This window comes from Centruroides sculpturatus, unplaced genomic scaffold (genome assembly GCF_000671375.1).
Source record: "Centruroides sculpturatus isolate CEXI.00-Female unplaced genomic scaffold, Cexi_2.0 scaffold904, whole genome shotgun sequence".
Classification (NCBI taxonomy): domain Eukaryota; kingdom Metazoa; phylum Arthropoda; class Arachnida; order Scorpiones; family Buthidae; genus Centruroides; species Centruroides sculpturatus.
The window spans coordinates 14,867-39,280 of NW_019385147.1; the positions used below are offsets into that span (position 1 = coordinate 14,867).

Genomic DNA, 24,414 nt, shown 5'->3' on the forward strand with positions numbered 1-24,414 from the left:
GCATCATCCATCAAGAAAATCTATGTGCAAAAGCTATGCAATTAGAAAATGTAATGTCTGTCGTATCCAACTACATAGTGCTGTTTTTATTGTGTTTAAAGTCACTTAGATTTTACAAATAGGTGAGCCGTTCACAGCCCGGCACACTCATTTGTAAAATCTAAGTGACTTATACAACATGGAATTCATATAAAACGGAATAAACAACAGTGTTACAGGGGGGGTCGACTGTAGTAATTAATTTCTTTTTATTTATTTATTTAATATTTGCAGACTAAAAATTTACAGGTCACAAGGTGTTAATTAACTACTATGGCCCGCGGGAAAAACGTAAAATTTATTCTGGCCCATGTTATAAAAAAGATTGCCCACCCTTGACCTAGTCTATACTATTATTATAAAGAGGTAATGTATGTAAGTTTGTTTGCAGCAGGTAATCTCCGAAACTACTCATCCGATTTCAAAAATTCTTTCACCAATATTTAGAATGGAACCTCAGGGTGGACATAGACTGTATATTATTCCGTTAAACATTCATATAAATTAAAATATATAATCTAGGTTAAGGCTTTTATGTCCAACAGATGGCGCTACGAGTACGACGCCCTAAGTTTGCTTTTCTGTGAAAATGAACTAAAGCAGATCATCTATCTATATAAATAAAAGTGTAATGTTCGTTTGTTCCTACCGATTCCTTTGAAATTTTGACACAATGCTGCATTCGAATACGCACGTGTTTTTATATAATATACATATCGAAATCCTCCCCCCGGGAGATGGACAGGATTAAGGCTTACCGTAAAGAACTCTGCTTCTATTTATACTATTTTAGATGCGGTTTTACGAGTTTTAATAGGGTACGTCAACAGAATATACACTACAAACGGATTTTTCGATATTCCCCCCGCTGGGGAGAGGGACAGGATTAAGGCTTACCGTGAAGAACTTGGCTTCTATTATACTATTTCAGATGCGGTTTTTTGCGTTTTAATAGGGTACGTCAAGAAAATGTACACTAAGGGATTTTTCGAAAAATTCCCCCCCCCCACGGGAAGTGTTATACATTTATAATAGATACATTTTGAGCCACAACAACGCGTGGCGGGGTCTGCTAGTAGGAGATAAATCTTTAAACGGCATTTACGTCATATAAAGATATGACGTTTCTACTTGAAAATAAATCTTTTGTTTCGACAGAATTTCCATAAGTGGAACTAGGATTTGTCCATATTAAATGTAACAATGTCAGGTTTCATTTATTGTTTACATCAACGCGGCATGTTGGCGATCTGCCTAGGATGTCTCCGGAAGGACTTATGGGAAACTGTCTCTATTTACATATTATTTGAAGAAAGTCTGGAAAACTACACATGGCCAATCCGAGGCGTGGACCCAGGACCAACTGATGTTCAGTTGTTTTATCTACTTGGCCACTAGTGGGTGTAATGTCAGTATTTTGAATTTATTAAACTATGCTTTAAAATTAAGTTAGTTAAGTTTTTTTTTTCTTAAAGATGAAAACTGATAACACATTAATAAAGACATCAAAACGATTACTAATACAAACTGAAGCTAACCTATGTAAATTATCTTCTGCAAAATCTGAAATGCACTTCAGTGTGTAGAGATTATCTATGAACAAGGAAAAACAAAATATTTATGTGTGAGAGGTATAGATGGCAGTATAAAAATGAATAATGCAAAACTTACAATATTTGACCATTAAAAATATTTTTCTTTAATTCCACTCCTAAATAAGACAACAGAGACTGGAAAGGAATAAAAATGTAGTTTAAGAAGCTGACTGGAATCTGGTAGGATGTCAAAATCTTGTAAATGAAAATTGAATATACTGTATTAAATAAACCTATAGATAAAATAAAAAAATAATGAACACAAAGATATTAATTACTAATGAAATAAAAAAAAGGCAGTTAGTATGGTGTGATCAAATGAAATGAATTACAGGATGCAAATTACCAAGGATAGCTAAATAGGAGGAAAAAAAAGGAAAACTGAGAAAGACATAGGAAAAAATGACAAGAAAAATGATGGACATACATACCAAAAGATAAGTAAAATATGCATGAATAGAACAGAGTGGAAAGATAATGTTTGAAGATATATTTGATATGTTTGATAAAAAGAAAACATTAAACTCCAGAGACCATAGTATTTTCCAGGTCAGAAATGGAACTGATGTGATGGATCTTATGTGTATCACTTTGCTGTTTTAATTAAGTAATGAAAATTCTTCAAAACAATGTTCGAATTTCAAAAATAAAAAATTTTTTTTGTTATGTTTGAAAATTCAATTACACGACATTGTGATACCTGATGTTTTGTTATTTTTAATAATCTCAAAATTTCATGCAAAATGTTTGAAATGTCAAATTTCAAATATATATATATATATATGTATGTTTGAATTGTTACAAACATATACGGTATTAAAAAATTGTTTTACTTTGTAATGAATATAGGACTATTTTCATTTGAATATGTAGACTAATGGAACTCCAGCTCCATTCTTACTCTGCAAAAGACTAATATACACACTCACACTTCCAGTGTGTATACATTTATTTGTACAAAAAAGTGAAAGAAGTTGTATTTACATATACCAGAAAAATTTATAATACTGAACAATATATATATATATTTTGGTTTATCTGACTACACCTTCATTTTTCTTGATTTTTTAATAATTCATTCTGACTTGTGGGCACAAAAAGGGCCTTTTTTTAACAAACCCATTATGAATTTGACCAGGCTCAGAATGGGGATCAACATATTTGGATGGATCATTCCCCCAGAAATTCCTGAGATTTTCAGTCCATCCAGATTCAATTCCAGGTGCTCCAGTGCGGTAGGCTGCCACCTTAACCATTTGGCATCTGGACATCCATTCCATCTGGTTGGTAAAAATTCCTGGGAGGACATTTGATAAATATCATCTTTTTTCAAGAATTAAATTTTAACACTTGGAATGATAATGTAGTTAGTTTGAATTTCTGAACTACCATATTTAAAAGATCAAAATGACTAAATAAATATTATAAACAACTTTTAATAATTCTTTGGATAAACAAGAGCACCGTCATTTTCTTAGAACTATTTTTCATCATGTAATTATAATTTTTTTGGTATATATTTATGCTCGCACCAAGGCGTCAAAGTATAGTTACAGACAAGTTTGACATTGTATACAAAAACAGGGGCAGTGCCTATCACTAATTCATGTCTGTTGACCACTGTATATTTTACTGTGGTCAGTCCAGTTAATCGGTCTCGACGTCTTGTAGCCTAAAAAATAAATAAAAGTTAAAGAAACACATCAGTAGGAATCTAATAAAACTGAAAATGTTTTAGCAAACCTCTTTCTGATTAAAAAGTCGTGCTGTATCTCTTCTTCGACTTTTGTGATCATGGATATGAAGAAAAGTATTCTTAGGACCTGTTACTATTCCTTTTGGACGAGTTACCTAAACAAAATCATTAATTACACAATATCTCAAATAGCAGCTGTTTTTCAGATATAAAAATTTTTTATCAACTTACAAATTATTTACTATTGGCAATCAGATTTTCCTTCAGTATTTTTTAATACCTGAATAATGCCTTGATATGATAATGAACTGTCCTAGGAAGATACCTGCAATGAAATAATGCAAAACTTCACCACACTTTTAGAAATGAAAAGCAACTCTAAAATTACATCAATTAATGTTAATGGAATTTTCAGCTGGATGAATGAATAAGAGCCAAAATTTCTTATTTTTCTGTTTATTACTATTATTTTTATTTTATAAATAAAAACACAGTAATTTTCCTAATTCTATAGTCTTTAAATTAAAACATTAAGATTTATGGAAATAAACTAACAAAAATGTAGATTTTCATTTATATAATGCACTTTAACAATCACACAAAATTTCTTGTATTATTTAGATTATAAAGCTTACACTTAGTGAGAAATAATTTGAATACATTTAATGTATCTTCTACAGACAGTTCATAATAAATACTAAAGGAAGAAATACAATTCAATGTATAAATCAATAAAAATTTCATTTTATATTTTATATAATTATAAATTGATCTGAAATTTGTCCAAGACAGTGAATAATGTTCTAAAGACAAAAGAAACAACTTAAAGAAATGATGAAACAATTAGATATTTTGCATATGTTATTTTGTAATAGCTATAATCAAGTAAAATTTTTTAATAAAATAACCCCAGCTTCCAAGAATTTGTATTTTTCCTGTACAAATGACCACTATTCAGCTAAAAAGGAAAGACACGAAAACATGTAAACTGATCTTCATTGGAAATATTTATTCATTTCTCCCCTAGTTCAGTGATTAACGACCTGCAGTCTGGAGTTGCATGTGGCTGTTTGAGAATGTTTCTATGTCTCCTGACATATTTATTGCAGTATAGATAAAGGTGGTATTTATTTTAGTTATACAAGTTCCAGTAGATTTTATTTTTATCTTTAATTTAAATTATCAATAATTTTGGTCCTAATTTTTAAGAATTTTGCTTCACAAACACTTTTTTTAGATCAGTGCTTCTCAAAATACTGGGATATCATCCCCTGCAGTGTGGTTGAATTATCCAAAAGGGCATTAGGCATGATAGGAGGCGACAGGGGGTGATAGGCTCTGTTGTCTCCAATCCTTGTTCTGTGTACACTTAACAAGGTCATTACTACTAACAGTCACAACCAACAGGAGTAGTGATCCAAAAAGGTTTGAGATGCACTGTCTTAGGCACTCGAGGAAGAAGTGAAGACAAAGGGGCGACAAGAGAGCAGGGACGAGCGAAAAAGCGGCATTTCGAGCAGCAGCCGACGGGAAGAACGGGCCCTAGGAATTCGAGGGAGCCGAGCGGAAAGGCGAAACAACCGGGGAAGGGACGACCGAGGGGAGAGGGATCGAGGCGAAGAAGAAGCGAACAGAAAGGAGCCACGGGAGAGGAGCTACGGGCCAAAAAGCGGCATTTCAAGCGGCGGCCGACGGGAAGAACGGGCCACAGGAATTCGAGAAAGCCAAGCGGAAAGGTGAAACAACCAGGGAAGGGACGACCGAGGGGAGAGAGATTGAGGCGAAGAAGAAGCGAACAGAAAGGAGCCACGGGAGAGGAGCTACGGGCCAAAAAGCGGAATTTCGAGCGGCAGCTGACGGGAAAAACGGCCCCTAGGAATTCGAGGGAGCCGAGCGGAAAGGCGAAACAACTGGGGAAGGGACGACCGAGGGGAGAGGGATCGAGGCGAAGAAGAAGTGAACAGAAAGGAGCCACGGGAGAGGAGAGGAAAGGGAAAAAGCGGCGATAGGAGCGGCGGCCGACCGGAAGAAAGGGGCGCGGGAATTCGGGAAACACAAGCGGAATGTCCAAACAAGCGGGAAAGGGAAGAACGATAGGAGAGGGTTCGAGGCGAAGAAGAAGAAGAGAACAGAAAGGAGCGTTAGGGAGAGGAGGAGCCACGGGCGGAAAAGCAGCAATGCGAGAGCAGGTTAGGTGAGGTCGGGTTAGGGCGGCCGGGTAAGGAAAGAGCGAGAGGGGAAAGTAGAAGCGAAACAATCGGGAAAAAGCGGCAAAGTAGCCGGAGGCACAGACAGCCGCGGGCCACATCCCCCGACATTTGACCTTTGACCCTGGACGGATAGATAGATAGATAGATACTTCCCATTTTTCTCTCCCCACGAGGGCCCTGGTGCCCCCGTAACCCCCTCTTAATATGAACCAATACTGGAGCACTGGTGGGCTCGGTGGAGACAAAACGAAAAAGGAGGGAGAGCAAACCAAAAAAAAAAAAAAAAANAAAAAAAAAAAAAAAAAAAAAAACCAGTAGAATCCGAGATTCGATCCGAGTAGGTGGCCGTCTTCAACATAACCTCCCATCAAAAAACGCCTAAATTTACAAAAAAAAAAACAAAAAAAAAAGGGACAAGAAAAGAGGAAAAAGAGATGCGGAGGAGGGGGGAGGCGGCCACGGTGCCTGCGGCAAGAGACAAAAGGTCAAAGGCCAAAGGTCAGGGGGGACGCACTATGCAAAGCTACGCTTTGCTCAATTAAGCTAGTAAATCAAGAAAAATGCATATTTTTAGAACAGAACAAAAACATATAAATTCCTTAAAATCAAGAAATTAAATTAATTCTTCATTTAGTTTCTTGTTTGGATCTGTATCAAATTGTTATTTCAGCAACCCAATAATGCTGTTTTTTCCCAAACTTATCACAAGAAGTTCTGTATGTTATAACTCTCCTTTATTATTATTATTTTAAAAGTACCTTTAACAAAATGCAATTCAGAATCATATTATCCCTCTTCAGTTGTTATATATTAGAGAAAGGTACAAATAAATTTCCAATTTTAACAACAAAATTATTAAATATACACACTTGGCTTTCAAATTTTCAAATAAATTATTAAAATCAACGAGACATATACCATAAGATAATAAGCACACATTTAAAGTATAAATAAAACACAAAATGAAAAACTTTTACCTCACTATTACAGGGTACTTAAACGTTATTGCAGGTCCTCTGCTGGCTAAAAATTGATACCAAGAGGGGTATAATATATATTATTTTACAATAATGTTTAAGTACCCTGTAATAGTGAAGTAAAAGTTCTTCATTTATACTTTAAAATGTGTGCTTATCTTATGGTATATGCCTTCTTGATTTTAATAATGTATTTGAAGATTTGAAAGCCAAATGTGTATTTAATAATGTAGTTTGTACACCAAATGTAAGTTTATCTTATTCTTTATATATTAATATTTTTGTTATTAAAATAGGGAATTTATTTGTATCTTTGTTTTGTAAATCGATTGAATCCGAATCGACGGTGCCTTTACAAATTCGATATTTCAGATTTGCCCGAGAGGTAAGGGCTAGATTAAACAATGAATTCTATATATTTAAAACTTAATTGAAATATCAAAAGTACCCTTTGGGATCGTCTTTCTTAATTTTTTTTATGNGGAATAATTATAAGTACGAAGTAAAGAAATCAACTTTGTACGGACGAAAAACTTTTCACACGATAAACAACTTTTACTATTTCATTTTTATAATATTTTAATGATCTAAAATGAATTATATCCTACAATAAAATTTTAGCGTTTATAACATTTAATTACCTATATTTAAAGCTGTAAATCGTTTAAACTACTCTCACACATCATGCTAATACTCATTATTGTATATTATCATTTTGATTGCTGACTATATAATTATCAAATATACAGTACTTGACAAAGCAGTCAATTCAGTCAAATTTGGTAAAATTACTCGTGATATAATTCACTCTCAACATAAATCCTTTATGTGAAGTGTGTTGTCATTCGTACTTAATAAAGTTTACTTTATCTTCAACGTTTATTTTTAATCCCTGGTTGTGGAGATTGAGTTCGATAAGTTTGTTTAACGTGGTTGTGGTAAAGGTTTTCCAAGATAAAGACAGGAAAATCATTTTTATACAGCTGCAACTTTATTAAAACTTACATTGTTGTATAACGGTATACATCCTACACATGAATAAAAATAGCATGTTATTTTATATAAATTTAATAATATAAATAAAAAATATACATTCTCATACAAGTTCAAAATGTTCCCTCGTCAAAAGAAGGATGCCGCCAACAAAAGTCGAATAATGATATCTAGGATGCAATTCAGGCGCAGCAATATGATAAGGACCACTTTCTGGATATGAATAGCTTAAATTGGGATTCAATGGCAAAAGATCCACATCATGCATGACTAAATAATCACATTCAGAACGACTCAATAAATGACCAACATTAATTAATGATGCTCGGTTAAATCTATATAAAAAAGTTAGTACATAATCAAATTTTAATTCTGAACAATTACTTTTAGACAAAGATATAATTAAAATTGTTATAGTAAGGACATAGAGGCATAAGAATTAATTACAGTGATACCCCGAACTTATGCAATAGGTGGGACTGAGCAATAATAGCATAAGTCGAATTCGTGTAAGTCAGGGTATAATTTCGCAATTTGTGTAAAATCCAAGTCAGATGTATGTAAGCTAATAAATGTTCTCGTTAATCTTATCTTGTCTTTTGATTTGTTCACAGTTACAAGAAATCACCACATAGAGTCTCTCGAGTCTCCGTAGATATAACAAAAACAGAAATAAATAACACAAAATAAATTGTAGCTATGTGTTGATTCCACGCGACACATCCAAACATGTAAGCCGAACAATAGTGTGAGGGGAGTGAGTAATCGAGAGATGCATGGTGCTCAAACAAAAGAGGAATCAACGAGATTTGAAAATTGCATAACCCCGGGTTTGAGTAAGTCAAAGTAGTGTAAGTCAAGATATTACTGTACTTTTAGAATTTGTAAATTAATATTTACAGAGATTAAATTGAATAATTTATACTACTAAATGTTTTTAGATACAGTTAATGACAAATTTTATTATAATTAATATCTTAACCAAATCATATCTGAATCTTACCTTAAATTGTCTACTTGGTTTATAACATAAATTTTATGACGAATCTGTTGGTTATTTAAAAAACGATGAATATAAGGTGAAAATTGTAATAATTCTTCAAATCGATTACGGAATGGCACAATTACAGCTAACTGATGTGGTCCCCAATTTGAGATTCTGTTCAATTGATACTTAAATAAATACAATCAAATTAATTATAAAGTATAAAATATTTTATTTATATTTAATTATAAGTTTTAGCAATTAATGTAATTTAATTTATGATTACAATTTAATACATTATTTGTAATGATATAGTTCAGTACACTATAGTGGAACCTCATTATGTCAGATTGCAATAAGTTGAAATTATATGAAATCAAAGCTATTTACATTCCCCAGTAATCCACTAAATGAATTTACACGTGAATTCAAATTTGTTAACACCAGAATGCCTAGCAGGGATCAATTGACTGCTTTTGATTTTCAAATTAGCTTATTTGCAGTAGTTTTGGTAATTATTTTGAGATTTTTAATGATTTCAATTAGTTATTTTTGACTAGTAATCATTGTTTACCAAAATAAAATAACACTGATTTTACTTTTGGATTCCAGCAGAGGTTAATTGAACACTCTGTGTTTAACAAAGTTTTTTCATATACTTTTAATGATAAAAGTTCACTAATTTATCACTTATAACTGAAAAGAGTATAATAAGTATGATAACTGAAAAAGATGTTTGCTGCACCAGTTTTGAAGATGCACAGCTGCCAGCTCTAGAATTGCAGTTTATATATAAGTTTCCTGGCCCTTCAATGTCACATCTGTTTTAAGTTGAATTGCATTTGCTATTTTATAGATACAGTCGATCCCCCTATAAGACGGTAGATATGTTCCGTTCTTTATGAATCAATTTTGTAGGAATCACAGCCCAACACGTGTGAAGTTTATGGACTATGGCTGTTTGAAAGATTTTCTTCCATAAAATTAATCAATTCTAGACTAATCCGACTCAACATTTCCAAAATATGTATATTTTTTTTGGAAATAATCCGTATAAACTACGCTCTAAACAAAAAATTGTAGGATTACTTACCGAGTGTGCACCATTCGACATTGCCATTGCTCAAGCTTGTTTTCGCTGCGGAACAGCACAGCAAACCGCGGCCACGATTTCTGATGTTATTTTTCTGCGAAAACTTCGCTGAACTTTGGAGACATCATTAATATAAATAATTTTAATCGCCATTGGATAAGAAATGTTTCTTTCATAAGAAATGTATAAAATTACAGTACTGTATTAGACTTACGGTATCTATTTTACATACTGTACAGACGATAGTTCGCCTAAACTCTCCGTAGCATGGCGCTAGACAGCGGAAAGTATATATATAATTATAATAAAGTTACAATAAATTAAGTTGATATATAATTATATATATACAGTACCTAATTTATATATAATTATATGTACAGACGATACTAAACTCAACTTACTCGCCTAAACTCTCCATAGTGTGGTGCTAGACGGCGGAAAGTAGTTCGGCTGCCCGATGACGTTTTACGTAATTATAGGAGTTTTTTTACTGTTGTTTATGGATACCGCCACAATTTTTTCGCCGTCTTATAGGAATCATAATTATAGGAACCCGTCTTATAGGGGGATCTATGTAGTTGCATTTGTATCCTTTGCTCAAGCATGATCTTACTGCACATGAAATTGTGAAAGCTGTGCAAGTAACATTAGGAGTAACCATATACCATTTATTTTTGTTCCTTCATTTTCATTTATACAATTTTTTGTTAAATGTCACTAGAGGGAGGCAAATACATTTCCAGTAATTATAGATAATAAAATATATCTAAAGTATCTAATATATATATAAAAATATATCTAAAAGCTGTAAAATAAGAGTAAAACTTGTCAGTGCTCTCTGAAAAACTGTATCAAAAGGGAAAAATTGTAATCTATGTGAAAAACAGAAAATTGTAAGTAATTTTAACTAATAAAATATAATTGTAAAACAAATAGATAAAATATTTCAATTGTTATTTATAGTAAAAAACAAAGTCTATAAATGTGTAATGTTAAAAATAATAAAAAAAATATTTTTTAAAATTGTATTCTAATTATGTTAAATTTTAATTCATGTCTCTTAAAATATAAGTAATGTTGTAAAATAAAATTTTAATTATGTAAACTTTATTAGATCAAATTGTAAAACTCCAACTGAAGAAGGGTAGAAACCTGAAATGTGCATCTTGGAGATTTAGAGTCTAATAAAAAATAAAAAACCAAGTAAAAGTTCCTCAAAAAATGTGATGCGATAAGTCTGATTAAATAGCCAAAAAAAAGTAGCTATAAAAGAATAAAATAACAATCCTTATTTGTTACTGTGTTTTACAGTAGATAAGATTCATTGCCATTCTGGTTAAAAAAAAAAAGGAAAAGGTAAAATTAGAATGCACACTTATTTATCAAGCACCTAGATAAAGATAAAGTACCTAGTATAATAAGTTATCAAAAGTATGTTGATGACTGTTTTATTGTATATGATCAAAAAGTATTAGATATTAAACTATTCATGAATAAAATAAATTTAATAAATAATATACAATTTGAATATGAAGGAGAAGTTAATAATGGTTTAGCTTATTTACATGTTTTCCTAGTCAGATTAGATAGCAAATTGTTATTCAACAAATACATTAAGGAATGAGCTACATAAAAAATCATACACTATAAATCTAATATACCACTATGTATAAAAAAAGTGCACATTTCAAATGTATAGTAGTAAAATTAAAAATTGGAAATAGACTAGGAAAAATCTCCAATTGTATTATGGAAAGTTATGTGCATATTTAAAAAACTTTTGTTACATCATTCTTTGTCCTGATGTATGTCACATTTATGTTTTGAATTTGATCATCACCACATGGTGCATAGAATGTTCCATTTTTAAAAAAATCCAGCAACGAGTTACTTAACTTTCCTGGCAACATTTGGTGGTGCAATCTGTTGTTATATTTTATTTAAACTTTTTAAATTTTTAACTGTTATAAAATGTTTGTTGCCATAGATGGATTTTATAAAAATTATAAATACTAATAACAAGTAAAATCATCATTAAGTCTGATCCTACTGAAGATACACACAACCCCTTTTATCTCGCCACTCTGACCTTTAATCACCAAAATTTAATACCATCTCAATTCCCTAACAAACAAACCTACCTGCAAAATTTCAGAAATTTTCAACAAAAACTACAAGAGTTATTAAACTTCAAGAAGGGTGAACAAAATTGTGCTCTCCCCACATACTTCCATACATACAGAAAAATCCCCAAATTTTTTTGAATTTCTCAACATTTCAAACTGTCCTGAGTCCAACAATGTAAAAATCCTGGGATGTCATTTTTTGACCAATTTCCATATTTTCTCTCTGTTATATATTAACAGCCAGAAAAGTAAAATCGGCTCAAATAACAATCAATTTAAGGATCAGTACATTAACCTGATGAAGATTAATGACAGTGATCAAAAATATTAGTTTGGTTGATTTTTACATTAAATTTACATGCTGAAATCAACACATAAGGTGTCTGAGTATTTATATCCATTTCAAGCTTATGAGGTTGTTTTTTAATTTAATTTTTTATCTAATAAATATTTACATGTAATTTATAATTCAGAGAAGAATACCAAATCTTCTGTATTTATATAAATAAACCTACTAAAATCCATTTGGTAATCAAAATATTTAAATTTTTCATAAAGTAGTTTATACATTAAATTGTATTATTTGTTAATTTATGAGACATATTAAAGAATTAATCTACAATTATAAGTTAAACATAAATTACTTAACACTTTCTCATAATTCCTGAAAATCAATAAAAAAAATTAAATTTTAAATTTCATACTTTGACAAATTAAAATAAACTAAATATTTTAATTATATAATTCAGTGTTAAATATCATAAATTGAAGTTATATATTAAGAAATTAAGCTTACATATTATAAAATTGATAATTAATATTCATTCAATTATTAAACTAACCAGATTATCATTTTGAAGTTTATCACATGAGCATGAAGAAAAAGTTGAAAATGCTATGAATACAGAGCAAATTACAGAAATGACCAAACATAATAATAAAAATCCAACTAAACGCCTCATCGGTCCAAGATTCATAATTTTAAATTCCTGAAAATAAAAAAAAAGTTTAGTGTAATATTATATTAATTACAATATACAAGATTGTTGATCAAAATTGTTTTATATATATTCATTAGTTTACTTCAACAAATAAACAAGTGCATATAAAAAAACATATGTAAATTACAAATAATGTATTTCAAAAAATATTGCATTTTAAAAGTAAAAAATTTAAAAAATAATTGTATTGAGAAATTAATAGTAAGAATAAAAACATACCTAAAAGAATATTTTTATTTGGAATTAAAAAGTTTTTTATATGTGAAAAACATTCTAAAAGGATTGACTTCATTTACAGTTTATAATAGTTCAAAATCAAACATACTGTCAAAATAAATTTTAATTTTTCCATCACTAGATTCTTGTTTGGAGTTTCATCATCTCATGTTTTTAACTCTTCAAAACTTTAGAAAATCAAAGGAGCACAAATATAGTGTTAATAAAGGACTCAATAGCACAATATTGGCAAGTATGGCACAGTCAGACAGAGCAGTGATCAAATAGAATGAAGCAAAGATTGTTAGAACGGGGCACTCACCATCCATCGCGATGGAAATGGACAAAATACAGATTTACAAAAGTAAAATGAGGGACAGATGCCTAAATGCAAAAGATACAAATGCATTACCAATGGCTTGGAAATACAAAATTGTAAAAAGTACGGGTTTTAATAACCCATAACAAATATTTTGATCTGGAGTTTATAGGAATTAGTAGTTTAGACTCATTTAAAGTTGATATAATTTCTGTTTTTATTTCATTGTTAAATTGTAACGCGATTTGAGATTATATTTTTTATTTTTATTTATTTTTTTGTGTTTTTGATAAGTTGCAACACGTTTTGATATTATTGTTAGCTATTTATTTATTCTTGTATATACAATTAATCAATCTTTTATTAAGGCACCAAAGTAGTACATGCCCAGTACCGCAAGGCATAGCTGGGCTACATAACAAGATAATAGGTGAATTACAAAGTGTGGGAATTTATGCAATGCATTACAGCAGTTGAATGAGTTGTAATAAAATAATACAAAACAATAATCATTAAAACTAGTGATAAATACAATAAAAAAAAAAACAAGTGAGTATAATAAAAACTAAATTACAAATAACTATAGAAAAGGTAAATAATCAAAGTTAGCTTGTTTACACAATGGTTACATAATAAAAATAGTGAATAGTACAATATATGAATATTATGAAATGACTGTGGAAAAATAATATAAACAAAAGTATGTACAGTACATACATACAGGGCATAGGCAGCTAATGGCTTCAAGTGATACAAAATATTACAGGTATAAGTACAGAGAAGGGTTACTGGTTGGAGAGGATAGTTGAGATAATGCCTGTTTTTTCACAAGTGCATCGAAGGCTGTATACAGTTCTTTGTTCTGAAGGAAGTCCTTTTGGTGGCATGGCCAGGGGATGTTATTTTTGGAGGCTATTAGCTTGATGTTCGAACGTTCAGTTTCCAGGCACAACAGCTGAAAATGTGATGGTCAACGTCATCAACTTCATCACAAATGGCGCACAGTGGGATGTCCTTGATGGCAAATCTGTGAAAATAACTGGAGAACTTTCCATGATTTGTTAGGAACTGACATAAGTGGGTATTGAGCTGTATCCAATTGAATCCTTAATGTCCAGAATGCAATATTAAAATGCTGTATTAAAATGCAATATTAAAGTCCAGAATGCTATTAAAAGTAGTGATATTGTGGTTGTCACTCCAGTTGCACTGCCAAGAGTAAAGAAGATCTTCAAAAAGCAAGTTTTTAATAGCAGAGTGACTAATCCTGTCATAGGCTATTTCCAAGGAGTCATTGTCGGCTTCTGCCTTTGCCAGTTGGTCGGCCCGCTCATTTCCGGCAGTACCCTGATGACCATGAGTCCAATTAATGTAGAGGTAGTTTGTTGAGTTGCTGAGGTACTTTCTGATGTTAGTTGCAATGGGGTGTTGTTTCTTGCTGTTAATGATGGAAAGAGCAGAAAGACAGTCCGTGAGTATGACTATAGTTGTGTATTTGTAGTGCCAGTTGGTGGCCTTGCCAATAGCAGTTAGCTCTGCCTGAAATGAAGTACAGTGGTCTGATAACCTGTACTGTTCACTGTGAATTTCATAGTCGTCCTGGTAAGCCACAAAGACACAGCCAACCTTGCCGTCAAGTTTTGAGCCATCTGTAAATATTTGGGCATCGCTGTCTGTGGAGGATTTGCGTTTAGATAGTTGTGGACATATGGAGGAATAGTGTCAACAGGATTGTTTCTTTCAAGCTGATTAGCGGAGATGTTGCAGCTGAATGTGCTGATATCATGATCCCATTTAAGGCTCCAGAAGTTGTAGTAGAGGTTGATGATATCCACAATAGGCGGCTTGCGAGTAATGACTTGTAGGCTGACATTCGGTGTCGTCCTGTAGGCCTTTGAGATAAGTAGAAGGGCCCTGCACTGGGAAGAGACAAGTTTTCTTTTGAGGTGAACTTTATGTGCAGCACACCCCCAGCTACAACAAGTGACAATGAGTATATATATTTGGTTGTAGATAAGGCTGAGAGCATTGGATTTAAACCCCCATTTGCTCTTTGCAATCTTTGCAAAAGCATTGAAGATTTGACCAGTACGTTTAGAGATGTCTTTGATGTGTTCGTCCCAGCTCAGGCGATNCCTTAGCACCTCATAGTGAATGCTAATTTTATTTTCATTTTAAAACTTCTAGAAAAGTAGACAAACATACAGTAAAACAGCAAAATAAAATTAGGCATCTTTCACACTTAGACCCATTTTTATTGCTATTTTAATAAATTTGCATAATTTTATATTAAAATTCTTACCAAATAGTGCAAAATTTTTTCCTCTTAACTCCTCTATGATATATTACATTACTGTACTTCAAGGTTAAAAAGAATGTCAGTTTATGAAGACCTGTATAATTCAAAATTATAAATAAAAGCCTGCTTGCTATACAAGGCTTTCTATAAATAATGCAGCAGAAAAATTTCTATCAGACGAACTGTATATAAATAACATTTGAATACATAAAACTGATAAGTACTGAGAAAAATGATTAATGTGCATGAACCGCACAAAACCTACGAAAAATAGAGCTTAAAGCAAAAATTCAATTTGAAGTAACGTTTAAATCTGAAATCTTTTGTTCAAGAAAAAGTTACGCACGAATAAAATTTAGTAATTTGTGTAATTGAAAAGGATCACAATATTTAAACGAATAAATTTGCTCCGTCTCACTAGCACAATTGATGCATCTAATGCACGCTGTACATCACGTGATACGGAAATCACCAATTTTGCAGCGTTCAATTCAGTTTAAACGAAGCATAGAATGGAGGCCAGTTTGGATGCATTGTTCACCCAAAAGTGATGTTGCCCGATTAACTCCATCGTCGAGTACATTTCAACGACCACGACGCGATCTGACGAATCTTGGAGGTCAGTTTCTCATAAACTTTTATCGATATTAACTATTTAATTGATCAAGTTATATTTATACCCAACTTTACGCTCTTCTTAACGTTTGAATGAGAATTCCGAATGATATTCTTTTCTCTCGAGCCATTCGTTCATTTAATATTAACTCGAAACACATGTTAGGTTTAACAAAATCTCGTCTCTTTAGATTCGCTTTCGTCGCATTTAATAAAATAGTTGTTTCCGACAAAAATAACTATAATTTTTAAAGAGACGACATAATGGACCACCTATTCTCTGTATAAATATTTCTGACGTCACATTAAATGTAGCTTCTTCAATGTCAACTACTATGAAAATAATAACTGACGTAGCTGCAGTCAACATTTAAAAGGAATCGTCTATCATTAAACGTTGCTTCATATTCAAACTTGTTTATCGAACTTCGATCACGAAAATAAGTCAATTACCTTTATATTCGATTCGATTAAATAAATTTAAAAAAAAAACATTAAAAGATGGCAGTTATCATTTCAGATATAATTTATTTTTAATTAAAAACCAACCTTTTATAAATACATATTTAAACACTATTTATAATGGATATCAAGTGGGTAGATGCAAAGGAAATGATAACTATCCTTGAATAGCAAGTGCAGAAAAAATATGCAATTTTAAGTAGAAGCTATTATTCAAATAAAACCAGTAACCAAAAAATAGGGTAACACAATGTTTAATACAAAGTGATCCACAAAATACAACAATATCATTTCAAAGTTTTATAATGATAAGTAAAATGTCTTTAATCTTTTCAAAATTCTTGTGAGGATCTACCAGAATAAATTGTTTTTTAGAACTTCTAGAGACCCATTAGAATCACACCTAACCAAGATTCATAAAATAAACTACTGTACCATATTCTTTTGTCTCTACTAACAATATCTTTGATATATTTAATAATAATCCAGCCATCGGACAGAAAAATTCAACAAAAAGAAATTTTTAAATGTACTGTCGCGAGGGGGCAGCTTCAAAATCTACATCTTCCAGCGCTTTTTCTAGTAGATATAAAGCAGAACCACCCATTGGCAAGATGGATGAGAAATAAGACATCTGTGTCACCGATTCCTTTTATTTTTAATTGGATGTTTGTGTTTTTTAAGGGCCTTTTTTTTTTACTTTTTTGGCGGCATGAAGCCTAAAAAGGAAGGCCTGTCGCCATTAATGTGTATGTGTAGTCTGGAATGCAAAATAAATGGTGATTCCTCTTGGACAGACTTGTCTTTGATATATTTAATAATAATCCAGCCATCAGACAGAAAAATTCAACAAAAAGAATAATAGCCTTTTGCTTTTATGACTAAAAAAAGCAAAAGGCTATTATTTATACAGCAAAATTTTTTAAATAAAATTTTCCATTAAGATTGTATAGTACTGGGCAAATATCCAGTAAGCTTGGGATCAGAAGAGATCTGGTGTTTCCAGTTTTTAGACACATGCTAAATATACTTAAAATATGAAATAAACAATGAAAAGTTTATTAAATCAGTATATTCCATTAATGTTTTTAACACCATATAATGTAATGTTTTCAACACCATATAACAGCAGTCAGACTGGAACTGGTGTTGTGTGACACATATGTCATGAAAATCAAAACAAAGTGGCCATATGGCAAACTACAGCCCAACAAATTCAAAACTAGCTAGTTTTCTGGTATTTCTAGATTTCTGGAAGATAAACTTGGTCCAAATATTGTATAATATGCTATATAGCAGAGGTTCCCAGCTTAATTTTATCACAGAACCCTTTCACCATAACAAAAAAATGTTGGAACTCTGACAACAACAAACATTGAAACCTTGCAGATATCAATGAATTAAAGCAGTGTTCCGCAATCTTTTTCTAATCGCGGCACACCAAAATGTTATTCCCCTCAATAACGTATGATATGATACTAGTAATAGAATTTTGTAATGCCATAAACCACAAAACTCAATTATGTTGAGTTTTGTGAGTTACACTAGGTGGACACCGATAGCTGTGCACTATGCCAGACCAGAGCCAAGGCATAGTAACTTCAAAAAAAAAAAAAAGACAAAAATTAAATAAGCGTGTCATTGTGTGTCTGTATTCAGGAATTTCCTAACAATATGACATGTATTCAATATACAGGCCTTCTGTAGTGTGATGTATGTGTTTCTATTCAATTTTAATGTTCCCAGGCTTTTGTGTATGTTTGTGGTATGACATGTAGAGGAGAACTTGTTGTGAACGTGTCGTTCACAAGTTCAATAAGCACCCCTATTCATCCTCCATAGATGCCTTATTTCCTGGGCGAGTTCCGTGTACTTGCTGATTTTTTCACTGCGTGTGTTTTGTATATTGTGAGTGTTTGGAATGGATATGTCTATAATGTATGTGATTTTATTATGTTTGTTAATGAGTGTGATGTCTGATCTGTTGTGGTAAATTGTTTTATCTGTAATTATGGCTCTGTCGTAGTACATTTTGTGCGTGTTGTTTTCCAATACTGTCTGTTGAACATATTTGTAGTATGGTTCGTGGATGTCTAATAATTTGTGTTTCTTTGCAAGCTCTTGATGTATTTGCTACTTGATTATGTCGATGTAAATTATGTCTGTACCAAGAGTTTGCAACCATAAGTGATGTGTTGCACAGTTTCTGGCATGATGTGACATTTTCTGCACGTGTTATTTGTAAGTGTTATATCTTTCAGTATGTGTTTTATGTAGTTTTTAGTATTTATGACTTGATCCTGTATGACAATCATAAATCCTTCCATCTCCCGAAAGAGGCATCCCCGAGCTAACCAGCTATTTGACGCAGTTTTGTCAACAAAATCCTGGGCTAGGTCACAGGGATGTCTGCCATAGAGTGTTTTTTGAACCCACGATTGCTTAAGTGTCTATGCATTTTATATGTTCTGTCTTGTCCATATGATGCAAATGTAAGTTTAATGGTGATTTGATTTGAGTTTGCTAGACTTATTGCTTTATGTAAGTTTATGTTTCTTGCTTTTGTAGAAAAACTCTCGCAGTGCTCTTGTAGTGAAGGTTTACTATATCAATCAGATCACGTCCGCCATCTTTACGTGGAAGGGTTAATCTTTCTATGGCAGACTTAGGATGACGTTGTTTATGCTTAGTAAGTGTTGTTCTTGTTTTCATTTGGAGTTGCTCAAGATCTGTGTGAGTCCAATGTATAATTCCAAAAGAATAAGTAAGTACTGGGACGACATATGTGTTTATTGCTTTAACATCATTTTATTTTATCAGTGAATGAAATACAAGCATAAAAAACACAACAACTGCGATAAAAATATATAAATAAAACTTGAAAATTAATAGAATATGTAAAAGTTCACGTCACACCTTTCACCTTGTGACGGCACATGGGTTGCGGAACACTGAATTAAAGCATACTAGGTAGCCATTTTATATCAAAACAGAGAATAAAACTACAATTAAAAATAAAATCAAAATTAATTAAATAAAATTGTTTTAAATTTCAATTGATTTGACTTCAATCTTAAATGCAGTGGTGACAGAATATATACAGATTTAACAATTGTATTTGTATTTATATGTTGGATCCTTTTTAAGATTATGATTTTTTGAATGATTTTCTAGCTTTAGTTTGTTTTACTGTTTTTATGTTTCCATTACCCTGTCAAATATTATATCATGATTTCAATTCGTTCCATTGCCACTAAATCAGTTCCCACTGTTTATAAAACTATAAATAACTTTAGCATGTGTATAGTCTCTGATCAAGTTCTTGTAGGACAATCCGAGACTAGAACAATTACATCTCAAATCCGCATTGGCACATTCATACAATCACTAGGGTTCTATAGGGTTCTACTATAGGGTTCTACAAAACATAAGTTGGGAACCCATGCTATACAGAGTAGTGCACACTACCTAATCTGAATCTGTGTTAGCATAAACATTGCTTAATCTAAGTCAATTTATTTGATTTCTTTACTATTTTTTTACCTAGTTAATAACACATTTTACTTTTAAACTGTGTTTACTTATAAAAAAATTAATGCAAGTAAAATATTCAGTACCACATATAAAAAATAGAATTTTCTCAAAATATTCATTGGTCATATTAAACTTGCTATTTTTTAAAATAAGATTTCTAGTTTTTAGAGAAACAAATAAATGATAACAATGTAATAATTTAGTCACAATACAACACTTACAAACAAAAATTTAAAAAATGTTGCATACAAACAGTGTATATTTTATTTTCATTACTTGACAGTATCTTAAAAACAATTTGCAAGATTAATATGAACACATTTTAAGATTTCATAATAATTAGTTTGGATTATCAAAAGTATATTATAATTAAATGTTTTTTAATTGTATAAACTTTATGTACAGATGGGAAAAAATTATTTTCATTAATACAGTCTCAAATTCAAAATTAAAGTTATGGAAAATAAGATTTGTTTCACATTTCTTTAGAAACTAGTTGAGTAGTAAAAGTAGAGCCCTACTATATCCACAGAAATTTTTTCCCTACATATGTATTTCACTAATATTTTTTTTATATTAATTCTGCTTAATTATTGACAACTGTTCTTGTATACCATCAGACAATTTTTTAGAAATAAACCAAATTTATTATGTAGGAAATAAGCCTACATGTTTTCATAAATAATCAAAAATTGATTTAAAAAATTGTTTTCATTTATTAGAAATTCCATTAATATTGATAGTTATAGCTGATGAAAAAAGAAGATTGAAATATATGAATACATAGTCCTGTAAATTTTTATGTCCAGTGTAAAAGATTTACAAAGGCAGGATTTAAGAATATAAAGATTTGAAAACAGGAAGAGTAATTATAAACCTAACAGAATGTCTTAAATAAGGAAGTTAAATAAACTGAGGACAGGATTTTGATCTAAACAATTACGTACGAATACCCAATGAAATTGACTGGCAATAAGTTTAGATAGTAATAGCTATATATAAGGATGTAAAACTTAAGAAAAAAGAAAAATTGCTAGAACTTTAGAACTTTAATATAAGGTGAAAAAAATCAAACTTAGAGAAAAATATAAAATAAACTTAATATCAAATAAATTCAATTAGACAATGCATTGCTTATCAATTAAAAAACCCTTATTGATGTTACATAATTGTTGAGTGACACTTTACCAACAAAGCATTCAAATTTTATATTCTTAAAGAATCAAGCTGCAAATAAAATTTACAGTCTGTTTTTAATTTTGTATCATTTAAATTGAATTATTTTGATGTTTTGAAAGTGATTAATTTGTTTAATTTATATGCTCTACAAATGAAATTGACAAAATGCAAGGAATTATTTTTTCAGCCTATTTTCATTTTATTTGATTATAAAAACATCTAAAATAAACCATATTGTAAATGAAATAAGATAAAGGGATATTTTTGACTTAAGCTTGTTTATTAATGAAATCTTTCACATCTGCAATTTCCAAAATATTTAATATTTCATATATAGATGTAAAGTAAATTAGCAAAAATAGTACACTGTATTAATACTAAAATATTAAATAATACTGTATTTTATGCCTTATATTTCTCATCACTTTTGCTTTTATTTCCATTTTAGTAAGAATGATAGAAACAAAGATTGTCTTAAATTTGCAAGTAGATTTAGCTATTTACTTCAAACTAATTATTGTTAATAAGATCTACGGTCTGTTTACTAGATCAAAAACAACTTTCTACAATTAAATAAATAAAATTTGCTATCTAAGATTTTGTCTGTACAGTTACAAATGTAAAATTCTAGCAAGCAGATGATTTAGCAAATTCAATTTTTCTGAAAACTAATTTAGAAACTTGCATTAATTTATATACATAAATAAAAACCTAAAATTTAGATTTTTTAAAAAGAACCTTGAATTGAAAATCATTCTCATTTTATTGTTTCTCATTAAATGATCAACAATGTAAAACATCTGGAGATAATTTAATCAAATTATTGTAAAAAATTCCAGAAAAATATCATATCGATTGAAATTTTCTTATACATTGACTGCATTCAGCAGACTCAACAGTTCTGGAGATATCAAGTATTTTTCTGCCAAATGATCTCTACGGTAGTGCTGTTTTGGAACACGTTTGATATTTTGACATCACATTTAGTAGCATCTTTATGCTACCTGAAACTGACCAATGACACTTCCTTTTGTTCCAATGCATACGTCTCTCATCGTTCAGCAGATGTGATTATATAACCACTACAGATCAAAACACCTTTGCTCAGTTACAACTGTCGACTGCCAAACGCAGCCATTGTCTTCACATTACACACTGTGAAAATAAAACTTTTTAGTTTGTTATTAATTCTTCTTCCCTTAGTCAAAAAAGAGGAAGAATTATATTATTTATTACATAATATATTATATTAATAATATATTATGTAAAATATTTAAAAATTGTATATAAATAAATTTTATTTTAACTTATAATAATAATAAATGATTAGAATTATTTACATAGAATTTGTTATTAAATCTGATAAATCACATCTGGAATTTAACAGATTTAACAGAAATTTTAGTTCAAAATCTTAAATTATTTTTAAAGAATTTTAAATTTTCATTAGAACATAACAGATGCGAGATTTTTAAAGTGCATTATTATATTCTCAAAGATATCCGATCGACGTTTCAATTCCCCCAATCACATTTTTTAAAATCATAAAGTCATTTTCAAACTGGACTCTCGCCAAGTTTTAATATCACAACCGTATAAACAATTTCATATTCGAAAACTTATACAATATTAAACTTACCGAACGTTAAAGACGTTCTCGTAATTATTCATTTTGTTTTTGGGATAACCCTTCCGTTCTCATTTTTATAAAAACACTACATCTTCCCCATCAGACCACACGACTCCTCACTAATACAGCATACAGTAGATACTTATACAGCGCTGCCATCTTTTGAAATCGCTAATAAAACATATTTAATTACGAGGATCTTAGATTATTCTAAAAAATATGAAAAATAAAATATTTTTTTGTATTTATAAATATTTTATTTATATTTAATAATAATAGTTTTTATACAAGAGTAAATTTTTTTTAACTCTTTCCGTTCTCTGGGACTCTTTTAGCAAGCTTATTATGGGTTTGGGGAGGCCGGGTGGTGACGAACTGGGCCCAGACATATCCGGACGGACCACAACTCAAAAAATTCTTGAGAATTTATCGACCCGTACAGATTCGAACTCCAAAGCGGAAGGCTGTCACTACGACCGCTCGGCTATCCGGCCGTCATACAAGAGTAGTTGAAGATGTTAAAATATGGAAGATATTGAAACATTTTATCAAAATATTGGTGATTGATTCTAATGTACGTTTTAATTAAATTTGCAATCAAATTTAGTAATTTTTATAATGCTTTTATAATTCATTATTGAATTTAACGTTTTAAAACGTTTAAAATAAACTGAAGCTCAGGTATACTTCTTTATACCTGATATATTGTATAAATCTATGTAGGAACAAAACTGAAACTTTAAAAAAATTTATAATTATTATTATACTTTCCTCATTTTTGACATTTCTATCTTGGGACACTAAGAGGACTTGCTCATTTATTTAAGTTTTTACTTTTTCTACTCTATGGGCATTAAGAAAGAATTTTTATTACGCCCACACAATGGAGTCGGCTAGGTGGCGAGGGACGAGGACGACGTATCCGGAACAGACCATATATGGAAATTTCTGATTAGTTATGTGCCGGATCGTTAAAAATGTATATCCGCGGATACGGATACAGATACGGATCATTAGTGTCTAGATCCGCGGATACGGATACGGATACGGATCTGAACTTTCGTACTCAGTCGGCGCCGGTGCTTGTGACCTTGGACCGATAGTTGACGTTTAGCACTATCAGGATTCCTGATGGTGCTAATGAAAAACGCATCATTTTCTGTTTTGTCATCATCGTTCCTTATTTTTTCTTGAAGAAATTTCGATATTCTTCAGAATCTCGCTTTCTTGAAATGAAAAATACATTTCAACCAGAAAAGATTTCATTTAGCGATAAGATTAGTGTTGCCATAAGTTCAAAACTAAAAACCGGGACAATGTGAAGTAGTATTATGATAAAAATTGATCGATATCCGCATCAGGAAGGTAGTAGTTACTTTAGCAAATAAGTGAGTAATTCTAATTAAATTAATTTTATTGAATTATCAATTACTAAACATTTATTA

At 31.0% G+C, this 24,414-nt stretch overlaps 1 protein-coding gene across 1 annotated transcript; it reads right to left on the reverse strand.

Moving 5' to 3' along the window:
* Nucleotides 1–3,050: 3,050 nt before the first annotated feature.
* On the reverse strand, nucleotides 3,051–23,123 carry LOC111635429 (beta-1,4-galactosyltransferase 7-like). Its single transcript, XM_023380388.1, has 6 exons — nucleotides 22,979–23,123; nucleotides 12,557–12,703; nucleotides 8,514–8,683; nucleotides 7,617–7,845; nucleotides 3,378–3,485; nucleotides 3,051–3,306 (listed from the first exon to the last, which is right to left on the reverse strand). Exons 2-6 carry the CDS (start codon nucleotides 12,689–12,691, stop codon nucleotides 3,133–3,135), a joined length of 816 nt encoding a protein of 271 aa, XP_023236156.1. The 5' UTR covers nucleotides 12,692–12,703; nucleotides 22,979–23,123; the 3' UTR covers nucleotides 3,051–3,132.
* Between the last annotated feature and the right edge of the window lie 1,291 nt (nucleotides 23,124–24,414).